Raw genomic sequence first — 12644 nt, forward strand, 5'->3', positions numbered from 1 at the left:
TCGGCGGGATCAAATATATGACGAGATTGCCAGACATTGTGATCGTCCTTGATCAGCAAAAAGAGTATATAGCTCTTCGGGAATGTGCCATTTTGGGAATTCCTACTATTTCTTTAGTCGATACAAATTGTGACCCGGATCTCGCGAATATATCGATTCCAGCCAACGATGACACTATGACTTCAATTCGATTGATTCTTAACAAATTAGTATTTTCAATTTGTGAGGGCCGTTCTCTCTATATAAGAAATCGTTGATTAAGAATATATAGTGAATTCTTGGACAACTGCGTAGATTTATGGAATGACTTACTATATCTTTTTTTGCATAGAATTTGTTTTGCATAGAAAAAAGAAGGGGAATATTGATATATATTAGAGGGTATTGATATATATTATGATCTGATGTGCTTTCTTGGTATCCTAAATATCAAATTAATAGTTCAAGTTGCTGAGTTGAGAAAGAGATGGTTGAATCAAAAGAATTCCTTTTTTGAAGTTCAATTTTTATCAGAGGACAATATGAATATTATACCTTGTTCCATTAAAACACTCAAGGGGTTATACGATATATCGGGTGTAGAAGTAGGCCAACACTTCTATTGGCAAATAGGAGGTTTTCAAATTCATGCCCAGGTACTCATCACTTCTTGGGTCGTAATTACTATCTTGCTAGGTTCAGTTGTCATAGCTGTTCGGAATCCACAAACCATCCCGACCGACGGGCAGAATTTTTTTGAATATGTCCTTGAGTTTATTCGAGACTTGAGCAAAACTCAGATTGGAGAAGAATATGGTCCCTGGGTTCCCTTTATTGGAACTATGTTCCTTTTTATTTTTGTTTCAAATTGGTCGGGTGCTCTTTTACCTTGGAAAATTATAGAGTTACCCCATGGGGAATTAGCAGCGCCCACGAATGATATAAATACTACTGTTGCTTTAGCTTTACTCACGTCAGCGGCATATTTTTATGCTGGTCTTAGCAAAAAAGGATTGAGCTATTTCGAGAAATATATTAAACCAACCCCAATCCTTTTACCAATTAACATCCTAGAAGATTTCACAAAACCATTATCGCTTAGCTTTCGACTTTTCGGGAATATATTGGCGGATGAATTAGTCGTTGTTGTTCTTGTTTCTTTAGTCCCCTTAGTAATCCCTATACCGGTCATGTTTCTTGGATTATTTACAAGCGGTATTCAAGCTCTTATTTTTGCAACATTAGCCGCAGCCTATATAGGTGAATCCATGGAGGGTCATCATTGAATTGACTAGTTTTGGAATATAGTATTTTTTTTTTCAGCTTAGCTCAATTCATGCATGGTTCCAGATAATCTGCTTGGTTGCAATAGTTAGAAATGCGTATGAATATATAGCCTAGAGTTGTAGGAGAGAGAATAGAATAGACTATATTATGGAATTTTCAAAGTATATATGCATTAAGGAGGGTGGAGTCAGGCTAGATCTATACTATAATAAATATCCTTAATATCTATAAGTGGAGTCCTCTTTTATGCGGGTTTCCACTTTAAGCAATGATTTTAGAATCCGATTCAATAGAAAATGAGAAAATATGCAAACAAAATAGAAGAAACAAATGTATATAGGATATTGATATTATATTATATATTCCTAGGTTAGATTCATTATCTAATCCGATATATGGATATAGAATTCCCTTCTATGTAGTTCGGACAATTCACATTTCAATTTGATTTCAATTTGTACTTTTTAGTTACTTTACTTCTCCCCAATAGAGCTTAGAAGTAAGAATTTTTTGGTTGATTGTATCCTTAACCATTTCTTTTTTTTTGACACGAGGAACTACTCACCATGAATCCACTAATTGCTGCTGCTTCTGTTATTGCTGCTGGATTGGCCGTAGGGCTTGCTTCTATTGGACCTGGAGTTGGTCAAGGTACTGCTGCAGGACAAGCTGTAGAAGGTATTGCGAGACAGCCAGAAGCAGAAGGTAAAATACGAGGTACTTTATTGCTTAGTCTAGCTTTTATGGAAGCTTTAACAATTTATGGACTAGTTGTGGCACTAGCGCTTTTATTTGCGAACCCTTTTGTTTAATCCTAAAAAAAAAAGTTCTTTCGATTTCGATTAGATACTTTTTTCTTTTTTTAGTAAATTGGTATTTGCTTCCGCAATTCCAATTATATCAATACTTTATTTAATTTACTCCTATTTATTACTCCTGGAATTATCTATTTATCGGGACAGATAATACCGCATTCTAGGAAGGGCTGAGTTGAGTATGATTAATTTAGAAGATATGCTCGCCTTCTTATTTCCCGTCCTTAGTTTAGGAAAGTGGAAAGTTTTTTCCTTTTATTTTAGGAATTTTGGGAACGGAACATTTCAACAAAGGAAGCCTTTCACCGGTCAAACAAGACCTAAGACTTAATCTAAAAGAAATTACTAGATTGAATCTATTTGCATTAAAAAAACCGATCAAAAAAGGGCGAGCGAAGTAAGTGATCGAAAAACTTTGTTCTTTGTTCGTCCTATCTATAAGAGGAGAGCATATGAAAAATGTAACCCATTCTTTCGTTTTTTTAGCTCACTGGCCATCCGCTGGCAGTTTCGGGCTTAATACCGATATTTTAGCAACAAATCTAATAAATCTAACTGTAGTGGTTGGTGTTTTGATTTTTTTTGGAAAGGGAGTGTGTGCGAGTTGTCTATTTCAAGAATAGATTGGATCTATCCGGCTGCACTTTAGAATATTTTTTAGTATTTTTCGGATAAATAAGAAAAGGGTGCACGATCTCGACGAATTACTTCTGAATAAATTCAGAAATCATATGGAAGAACCATAGCATTTCGCGACTCATTGGTAAATCAATTTTGATTCTCTATAAACCAAGAATGTGAGACCATTAACACGGTTAAAGCTAAACTGCTTGAAGTCCAGGCAAAAAGAGGTACTCTTTCTACAACTATATTAGTATTAGTACCGAATTTAAACGGGAAATAGCTAATGTAAAATTTATCTGATATAGAACACTCATATCGATAAAATGGTTTGAACTATTTACTAGAAAAAAAAAGAAGGGGCACCCTGCCCTTTTTTAACCAATGCCGAATCGACGACCTATGTATAAAAAAGAGAAATTTTTTGGATTTGAAGAAAAAAAAAAAAGAATTCTATTAATTTTCATTTTCCATTTATTTAGTTAGTTTTTCTTAATGAAATTGAAATTATTAACTAAAGGGCAAATATAAATAAAGAAACAACTTTGCTGACCATGATATATTTTTATCTAGGCGGAAGAGTCCTCTTAATATTTATCTAGTCTTATATAGGTTTCGGTATATTGAAATATAAACATAAAAAATAAGATAGAGGATAGGCTCATTACTTATACTTAAAAAAAGATATGGAAATTGCTATAGCAAAAAAAGAAAAAAAGGAGCGTGAGAGCCAAATGAATCGAAAGATTCATGTTTGGTTCGGGAAGAGATCATAAAAGTTGTAAACTTACAAAATAATCTACTTTCATTAAAAGATTTATTAGATAATCGAAAACAGAGGATCTTGAGTACTATTCGAAATTCAGAAGAATTGCGTAGAGGGACCATTGAGCAACTCGAAAAAGCTCGGATTCGATTACAGAAAGTCGAACTAGAAGCGGATGAGTATCGAATGAATGGATACTCTGAGATAGAACGAGAAAAAGCAAATTTGATTAATGCTACTTCTATTAGTTTGGAACAATTAGAAAAGTCTAAAAACGAAACCCTTTATTTTGAAAAACAAAGGGCAATGAATCAGGTCCGACAGCGGGTTTTCCAACAGGCCGTACAAGGAGCTCTAGGAACTCTGAATAGTTGTTTGAATACCGAGTTACATTTCCGTACGATTCGTGCTAATATTGGCATTCTCGGGTCCCTGGAATGGAAGAGATAATTAAATTAATTAGGCCTTGAACTTCTACTTTCGTTTAGAATTTAGGCATTATTTTTCCCCTTGCTTTCGAAAAAAGAGTCAAGAAACACTAATGGCAACCCTTCGAGTCGACGAAATTCATAAAATTCTCCGCGAACGTATTGAACAATATAATAGGAAAGTAGGGATTGAGAATATAGGTCGCGTAGTTCAAGTGGGGGATGGGATTGCTCGTATTATAGGTCTTGGTGAAATAATGTCGGGTGAATTAGTCCAATTTGCAGAAGGTACTAGGGGTATTGCTCTGAATTTGGAATCCAAAAATGTTGGGATTGTATTAATGGGCGATGGGTTGATGATACAAGAGGGCAGTTTTGTAAAAGCAACAGGAAGAATTGCTCAGATACCCGTGAGTGAGGCTTACTTGGGTCGTGTTGTAAATGCTCTGGCTAAACCTATTGATGGGAAAGGCGAAATTATAGCTTCCGAATCTCGCTTAATTGAATCTCCTGCTCCAAGTATAATTTCCAGGCGTTCCGTATACGAACCTCTTCAAACAGGGCTTATTGCTATCGATTCGATGATTCCTATAGGGCGCGGTCAGCGAGAGTTAATTATTGGGGACAGACAGACTGGCAAAACAGCAGTAGCTACAGATACAATTCTCAATCAAAAAGGGCAAGGTGTAATATGTGTTTATGTAGCTATCGGTCAAAGAGCATCCTCCGTAGCTCAAGTAGTAACTACTTTCCATGAGGAGGGGGCCATGGAATACACTATTGTAGTAGCTGAAATGGCGGATTCACCTGCTACATTACAATACCTCGCTCCTTATACGGGAGCAGCCCTGGCTGAGTATTTTATGTACCGCGAACGGCATACTTTAATAATTTATGATGATCTCTCCAAACAGGCACAAGCTTATCGCCAAATGTCCCTTCTATTAAGAAGACCTCCCGGCCGTGAGGCTTATCCAGGGGATGTTTTTTATTTGCATTCACGCCTTTTAGAAAGAGCCGCTAAATTAAATTCTCTTTTAGGCGAAGGAAGTATGACCGCTTTACCAATAGTTGAGACTCAATCTGGAGACGTTTCCGCCTATATTCCTACTAATGTAATCTCCATTACAGATGGACAAATATTCTTATCGGCGGATCTATTCAATGCCGGAATTCGACCCGCTATTAATGTGGGTATTTCTGTTTCCAGAGTAGGATCCGCGGCTCAAATTAAAGCCATGAAACAAGTAGCTGGCAAATCAAAATTGGAACTAGCTCAATTCGCAGAGTTACAAGCCTTTGCACAATTCGCCTCTGCTCTCGATAAAACAAGTCAGAATCAATTGGCAAGGGGTCGACGATTAAGGGAATTGCTTAAACAATCCCAGGCAAATCCTCTCCCAGTGGAAGAGCAGATAGCTACTATTTATACCGGAACAAGAGGATATCTTGATTCGTTAGAAATCGAACAGGTAAATAAATTTCTGGATGAGTTACGTAAACACCTAAAAGATACTAAACCTCAATTCCAAGAAATTATATCTTCTAGCAAGACATTCACCGAGCAAGCGGAAATCCTTTTGAAGGAAGCTATTCAGGAACAGCTGGAACGGTTTTCCCTTCAGTAACAAATAAATTTGGCATATCTACTCTTGTTATTTTGCATGTCTACTCTTGTTATTTGAATCATGCAAAAAAGTTTTCTTTGTTTTTAGTTTAGTATAGTTATTTAAAGAATAGATAGAAATAAGATTGCGTCCAATAGGATTTGAACCTATACCAAAGGTTTAGAAGACCTCTGTCCTATCCATTAGACAATGGACGCTTTTCTTTCGTATTTTATTCTTTCTTTTATTCTTTCTTTTATTTGTTGTCTTCTTCCGAGAAAAAACTGTTAGACCAAAACTCTTTTAGGAAATCAAAAAATCCAGATACAAATGGATGATGTATATATCATGCATATATCATTAAAGAAGGAGTATGGGGCCGGTAGTGGGAATCGAACCCGCAACCCCAAGGTTATGAGACTTATGAGCTACCAAACTGCTCTATACTCTTAAACTAAAGAGGGGTAACTAGTGGATAAAAGAGGGTTCGATACGTCCCTCTACCATATCTATACAAATAGAATAGTCCATTTATACAGAATGGTAAAGAGGGCTCCTCTATGATTATCAATTCCAGAAATCCATACAAATACGAAAGGGTATTTTATCCTTACCAACTGGATCTTGTTGCACCCGGTAATAAACATTCATAAACCATTTCTCGAAGTACGTGTCCGGATAGCCCAAAATGTCGATAGTTAGCTCTAGGTCTTCCGGTCAAAAAACAACGTCGATGAAGGCGTGTAGGTGCACTATTACGCGGTAGGGATTGCAATTTTTCTCGCATTTTCGTTTTTTCACTCAAACTCAAGGGAGAAACTTTGCTTCTTATCTTTTTTTTTAAAGATTGACGAATCAAATGATATTTCTGTTCTAATTTCTGCCGCTTCTTCTCCCTCTGAATCAAACTCTTTTTTGCCATAATGTGCCGTTGCTATTATTATCAAGTATACGGTTCTAATCCTAGATGGAAAAATAAATAGAAAAAGAAATTTAAGAAGGCGGATCCTCCCTCTCTATCAAGAGTAATGAACTAGGTGCTGATACAGTACAAAAAAACAAACTAAATTAACCAAACTTGCCTGATGTTGAGGCAATCAAGAAAGCTGCATAAGTGAATATATAACCCACGGAAAAGTGAGCTAATCCAACCAATCTTGCTTGCACAATGGAAAGAGCCACAGGCTTATCTCTCCAGCGAATTAAATTAGCTAAAGGTGTGCGTTCATGAGCCCATGCTAAAGTCTCAATTAATTCCTGCCAATACCCCCGCCAAGAAATTAAGAACATAAATCCAGTAGCCCAAACAAGATGTCCAAATAAGAACATCCAAGCCCATACCGATAAACTATTCATCCCAAAAGGATTATATCCATTGATAAGTTGTGAAGAGTTTAACCATAGGTAATCTCTTAACCATCCCATCAAATAAGTGGAGGATTCATTAAATTGTGAAACGTTGCCCTGCCATAATGTGATATGTTTCCAATGCCAATAAAAAGTAACCCACCCAATGGTATTTAACATCCAGAAAACTGCCAAATAAAATGCGTCCCAAGCAGAAATATCACAAGTACCGCCGCGCCCTGGGCCGTCACAAGGAAAACTATACCCAAAATCCTTTTTATCCGGCATTAATTTGGAACCGCGTGCGTCTAAAGCGCCCTTTACTAAAATCAATGTAGTTGTATGCAAACCTAGAGCAATAGCATGATGAACCAAGAAATCCCCAGGTCCTATTGTTAAGAAAAGCGAATTACTATTCTCATTAACAGCATTCAACCATCCGGGCAACCATAGGCTTCGACCCGCATTGAAAGCGGGGCCATTCGTTGAAGATAAGAGTATATCGAACCCATATGTCGTCTTGCCATGAGCAGATTGTATCCATTGGGCAAATATAGGTTCGATCAAGATTTGCTTTTCTGGAGTACCAAAAGCAAGCATGACGTCGTTATGAACATAAAGGCCCAAGGTATGGAATCCTAGAAAGAGGCTAGCCCAACTTAAATGAGATATGATAGCTTCTTTATGGTCTAACATTCTTGCCAATACATTATCCTCATTCTGTTCCGGATTGTAATCCCTAATGAAAAAAATAGCTCCATGAGCAAAAGCCCCTGTCATGATGAACCCCGCAATATATTGGTGATGAGTATATAAAGCAGCTTGAGTAGTAAAGTCTTGTGCTATGAATGCATAAGGAGGTAAAGAGTACATATGTTGAGCTACTAAGGAAGTAATAACCCCTAAAGAAGCTAGAGCAAGACCTAACTGAAAATGAATCGAATTGTTGATTGTGTCATAAAGGCCCTTATGCCCACGCCCTAATCGACCCCCCGGAGGAGTATGCGCTTCTAAAAGATCTTTAATACTGTGCCCAATTCCGAAGTTAGTTCGATACATGTGACCGGCAATGAGAAAAATAAATGCAATAGCTAAATGATGGTGAGCCATATCAGTCAGCCACAAACTTTGTGTTTGTGGATGGAATCCCCCAAGAAGAGTTAGAATGGCAGTTCCCGCTCCTTGAGCGGTACCAAATAAATGATTACTCGAATCAGGGTTTTGGGCATAAAGATTCCACTGACCCGTCAAAAGGGGTCCCAACCCCTGGGGATAGGGTAATACATCTAAGAAATTATTCCATCGAACGTACTCCCCCCTGGATGCGGGAATAGCAACATGAACTAAATGTCCTGTCCAAGCCAAAGAACTTACCCCGAAAAGTCCTGACAAATGATGATTGAGACGAGATTCCGCGTTTTTGAACCACGAAAGGCTTGGTTTCCATTTGGGTTGTAGATGTAACCAACTCGCTATTAAGGACAGCGTAGAAAGAAATAATAGAAAAAGAGCTCCAGTATAAAGATCTTCATTGGTGCGTAATCCTATTGTATACCACCACTGATAAACCCCAGAATAAGCAATATTCACTGGACCAGCAGCACCTCCTCGAGTAAAGGCTTCCACAGCGGGTTGACCAAAATGAGGATCCCAAATCGCATGAGCAATAGGTCTTACGTGTAAAGGATCCTGTATCCATGATTCAAAATTTCCTTGCCAAGCTACATGAAACAGATTTCCGGACGTCCATAGAAAGATTATTGCTAATTGCCCAAAGTGAGAAGCAAAAATGTTCTGATAAAGACGTTCTTCAGTAATATCATCATGACTTTCGAAATCATGTGCGGTAGCAATACCAAACCAAATACGACGAGTAGTGGGGTCCTGAGCTAAGCCTTGGCTAAACCTGGGAAATCTTAATTCCATAATGCCTTTCAAATCCTCCTAGCCACTATCCTACTGCAATAATTCTCGCTAAGAAGAATGCCCATGTCGTGGCAATTCCACCCAGAAGGTAATGGGTTACTCCTACAGCACGTCCTTGTATAATGCTCAAGGCTCTAGGCTGAGTAGCAGGAGCAACTTTTAATTTGTTATGAGCCCAAACGATAGATTCAATGAGTTCTTGCCAATAACCACGGCCGCTGAATAAAAACATTAAACTGAAGGCCCAGACAAAATGAGCACCTAAGAAAAAAAGACCATATGCAGATAATGAAGAACCATAAGACTGAATGACTTGCGATGCCTGTGCCCACAAGAAATCTCGAAGCCACCCATTAATCGTAATGGAACTCTGTGCAAAGTTTCCCCCTGTAATATGAGTTACCACCCCTTGATCACTTATGGTACCCCAAACATCCGACTGCATTTTCCAACTGAAATGGAAAATGACTACCGAAATTGCATTGTACATCCAGAATAAACCTAAGAAAACATGATCCCAAGCAGATACTTGACATGTTCCCCCTCGGCCAGGCCCATCGCAAGGAAAGCGAAAACCTAGATTTGCTTTATCGGGTATCAAACGGGAACTCCGAGCAAATAAAACACCTTTCAAAAGTATTAATACAGTCACATGTATGGTAAATGCATGAATGTGATGGACTAAAAAATCTGCGGTTCCTAATGGAATCGGTAACAAAGCCACTTTGCCACCTACTGCTACTAACTCGCCGCCTCCCCACGTTAAGCTAGTACTTGTTGTTGCACCAGGAGCTGTTACGCCAGGCGCAGTAGCATGGATATTTTGTACCCATTGAGCAAAGATAGGTTGTAATTGTATGGCGGTATCCGAAAACATATCTTGTGGACGGCCTAAAGCACTCATGGTATCATTATGAATGTACAAGCCAAAACTGTGAAAACCTAGAAATATACATACCCAGTTAAGGTGGGATATGATTGCATCGCGGTGTCTAAGGACGCGATCTAATAGATCGTTGTATCGAGTAGTTGGATCATAGTCTCTTACCATAAAAATTGCTGCATGTGCAGCAGCACCGACTATTAGAAATCCGCCAATCCACATGTGGTGTGTGAACAAGGAAAGTTGTGTACCATAGTCAGTAGCTAGGTATGGATAGGGAGGCATAGAATACATATGATGAGCTACAACAATGGTTGTAGAGCCTAGCATAGCTAGGTTAAGAGATAATTGAGCATGCCATGACGTTGTTAAGATTTCATAAAGACCCTTATGGCCTTGTCCTGTAAATGGGCCCTTGTGAGCCTCCAAAATATCTTTAAGTCCATGGCCAATACCCCAGTTGGTCCTATACATATGACCTGCGATTAGGAAAAGAATAGCAATAGCTAAATGATGGTGTGCAATATCGGTCAGCCAGAGACCACCGGTTACTGGATCTAGTCCTCCACGAAAAGTCAGAAATTCTGCGTATTTGGACCAATTTAAAGTGAAAAAAGGGGTTGCTCCTTCGGCAAAACTAGGATAAAGTTGAGCCAAAAGGTCCCGATTCAAGATAAATTCATGAGGAAGTGGTATCTCTTTAGGATCCACCCCAGCGTCAAGAAATTGGTTAATTGGTAAAGATACATGAATTTGGTGTCCCGCCCAAGAAAGAGACCCAAGTCCTAATAATCCCGCTAAGTGGTGATTCAACATGGATTCTACATCTTGGAACCAGGCCAATTTGGGAGCGGCTTTGTGATAATGGAACCAACCAGCAAAAAGCATTAACGCTGCAAAAACCAATGCACCAATTGCAGTACAATAGAGTTGTAATTCACTAGTTATTCCAGATGCTCGCCAAAGCTGAAAAAAACCAGAGGTTATTTGGATTCCTCGGAAACCCCCACCTACATCACCATTCAATATTTCTTGCCCTACTATAGGCCAAACTACCTGAGCACTGGGTCCAATGTGAGTAGGATCACTTAGCCATGCTTCATAATTGGAAAAACGGGCACCATGAAAGTACATGCCACTCAACCAAAGAAAGATAATGGAAAGTTGCCCGAAATGAGCACTAAAAACTTTTCTAGAAATCTCCTCCAAATCACCAGTATGACTATCGAAATCGTGAGCATCAGCATGTAGGTTCCAGATCCAAGTGGTAGTATCAGGGCCCTTAGCTAGTGTTCTTGAGAAATGGCCGGGTCTCGCCCATTCCTCAAAAGATGTTTTTACAGGATCCCTATCCACAACAATTTTTACTTCTGGTTCCGGCGAACGAATAATCATTAACTCCTCCTCTTTCCGGACAAGACATACAAAGAGACCCGCCAACTGTCTTTTTTTTTAGTGAATCTTTGAAAGATAGATTTTGAAAGATAGATTTTGAAAGATAGATATTGTGATTAGTTCTTTTCTTTACTATACTACCACCCTTCTTTTTTTTTAGTTATTCACTGGAGCAATTATATATTAAAGTCAATCCGAGGCAAGTGTTCGGATCTATTATGACATAAAGGTTAGGTGCCTAACGGACATTGTTTATCTTGAAAAAACAAATATTTCTCGGCGTAAGAAAAAATCTTTTTTATTTTAAATTTAAGAAACTAGTGTATTTTTTTTTAGGGCATAAGCTCCTATCTATATCTACTTTCCTTGAGCATAATATAGGGTTTTTTATTTTTTATTTGATTCTAAATTCCAAGATAACTCATTAGAATTATTAATAAGATGGTTCTAATATATTAGCAATATTTAGATTGGCCCCCTTTTTTTTATTCACTTTATTACTTCTATTCTAGACCCTATCCCTATGGTTTATTCTTATGAAATATCTTATAAAATAGAAGGTATAAGAAATGGATATAATGAAATTCTTGATTCGATCTTACGACCTAATTTATTTGATTAATGGATCAACAACCAAACCATCCATTTTAGGAAAAAAAAGGAGCATGGTCTTATTCAAATTCAAAGCGCTTCGTAATCTTCAACCAGTTTTGTGCTTCAATATAATTTCCCGGAGTAAGCGCTATAGCTTGTTTCCAATATTCAGCAGCTTGATCAAACCAAGCTTCCGCAATTTCCGAATCACCCTCTAGAATGGCCTGTTCTCCTCGGTCGGAATAGGCAGTTCCTTCCCTTAGAACCGTACTTGAGAGTTTCCTACCTCATACGGCTCAGAAATTGCTATCTTAATTTCCCCTATCTTAACTGAATTCGATTTATCAAAAATCGATCCAATTTGTTCTTGTGTTAAGCAGAAGAAATTAATTACCTAAGTTTCAAACCCTAATTTTTCTCAATAATTAGTTTGATCTTTTTTCCCACCTTCAGAAGAATGAAGCATAGATAGATATAGAGCCTTCGTTCAAATTTTCTGAAAGGTAACTATCCCGGTTTCATATATGAAATCTCTATAGAATCCTTGAAAAAGACTTTTTTCCATAAGAAAGAAAAAAGAACTTACTATCTTTGGGATCTGATACTACACCGCTGCTTAATCCCTTAGTGGATCGGCTCTATTACATAAGCGGATTCCTAAATTTTGCCCCATATCATGGGATAAGTAAGCAGTTTTTTTTAGTTGTATCGACCCAGTCGCTCACTAATTGATCTTTACGGTGCTTTCTCTATCAATTTGAGAAACTTTATCCATAGAGTAGTAGTATAGGCCATACTTTCTTCGTTTTTTGATTCTCGTGAAGTGTCCTTCCTTCCTACAGCTGATAGGGAAAAATCGTTGTTTTTACGATCCCTATGTAGAAAGCCCTTTTTTCCAGTATTTACTAGAAAATTTGATCCTCTCTTTTTTTGTCTTTCTATAGTGGAGATAGTCGCACGTAATGACAGATCACGGCCATATTATTAAAAGCTTGC

At 38.0% G+C, this 12644-nt stretch overlaps 3 protein-coding genes and 1 non-coding gene across 4 annotated transcripts; 2 read left to right on the plus strand and 2 right to left on the minus strand.

Moving 5' to 3' along the window:
• Positions 1 to 9: 9 nt before the first annotated feature.
• On the plus strand, positions 10 to 1348 carry LOC123423020 (ATP synthase subunit a, chloroplastic). Its single transcript, XM_045107770.1, has one exon. It carries the CDS (start codon positions 405 to 407, stop codon positions 1263 to 1265), a length of 861 nt encoding a protein of 286 aa, XP_044963705.1. The 5' UTR covers positions 10 to 404; the 3' UTR covers positions 1266 to 1348.
• A 2558-nt stretch (positions 1349 to 3906) lies between these two features.
• On the plus strand, positions 3907 to 5630 carry LOC123423016 (ATP synthase subunit alpha, chloroplastic). Its single transcript, XM_045107767.1, has one exon. It carries the CDS (start codon positions 4010 to 4012, stop codon positions 5522 to 5524), a length of 1515 nt encoding a protein of 504 aa, XP_044963702.1. The 5' UTR covers positions 3907 to 4009; the 3' UTR covers positions 5525 to 5630.
• A 19-nt stretch (positions 5631 to 5649) lies between these two features.
• TRNAR-UCU lies at positions 5650 to 5721 on the minus strand. The gene has a single exon. It is a non-coding gene; the product is annotated as a tRNA-Arg (tRNA).
• A 5-nt stretch (positions 5722 to 5726) lies between these two features.
• On the minus strand, positions 5727 to 9143 carry LOC123423015 (photosystem I P700 chlorophyll a apoprotein A2). Its single transcript, XM_045107766.1, has one exon. The coding sequence runs from the start codon at positions 8774 to 8776 to the stop codon at positions 6572 to 6574; it is 2205 nt and encodes a 734-aa protein (XP_044963701.1). The 5' UTR covers positions 8777 to 9143; the 3' UTR covers positions 5727 to 6571.
• Positions 9144 to 12644: the final 3501 nt, after the last annotated feature.

Source organism: Hordeum vulgare, unplaced genomic scaffold (genome assembly GCF_904849725.1).
Source record: "Hordeum vulgare subsp. vulgare unplaced genomic scaffold, MorexV3_pseudomolecules_assembly, whole genome shotgun sequence".
Classification (NCBI taxonomy): domain Eukaryota; kingdom Viridiplantae; phylum Streptophyta; class Magnoliopsida; order Poales; family Poaceae; genus Hordeum; species Hordeum vulgare.

Coding starts and splice junctions, on each gene's coding strand:
- LOC123423015 (XM_045107766.1), bottom strand. CDS start 8,776: ATGGAATTAAGATTTCCCAGGTTTAGCCAAGGCTTAGCTCAGGACCCC.
- LOC123423020 (XM_045107770.1), top strand. CDS start 405: ATGTGCTTTCTTGGTATCCTAAATATCAAATTAATAGTTCAAGTTGCT.
- LOC123423016 (XM_045107767.1), top strand. CDS start 4,010: ATGGCAACCCTTCGAGTCGACGAAATTCATAAAATTCTCCGCGAACGT.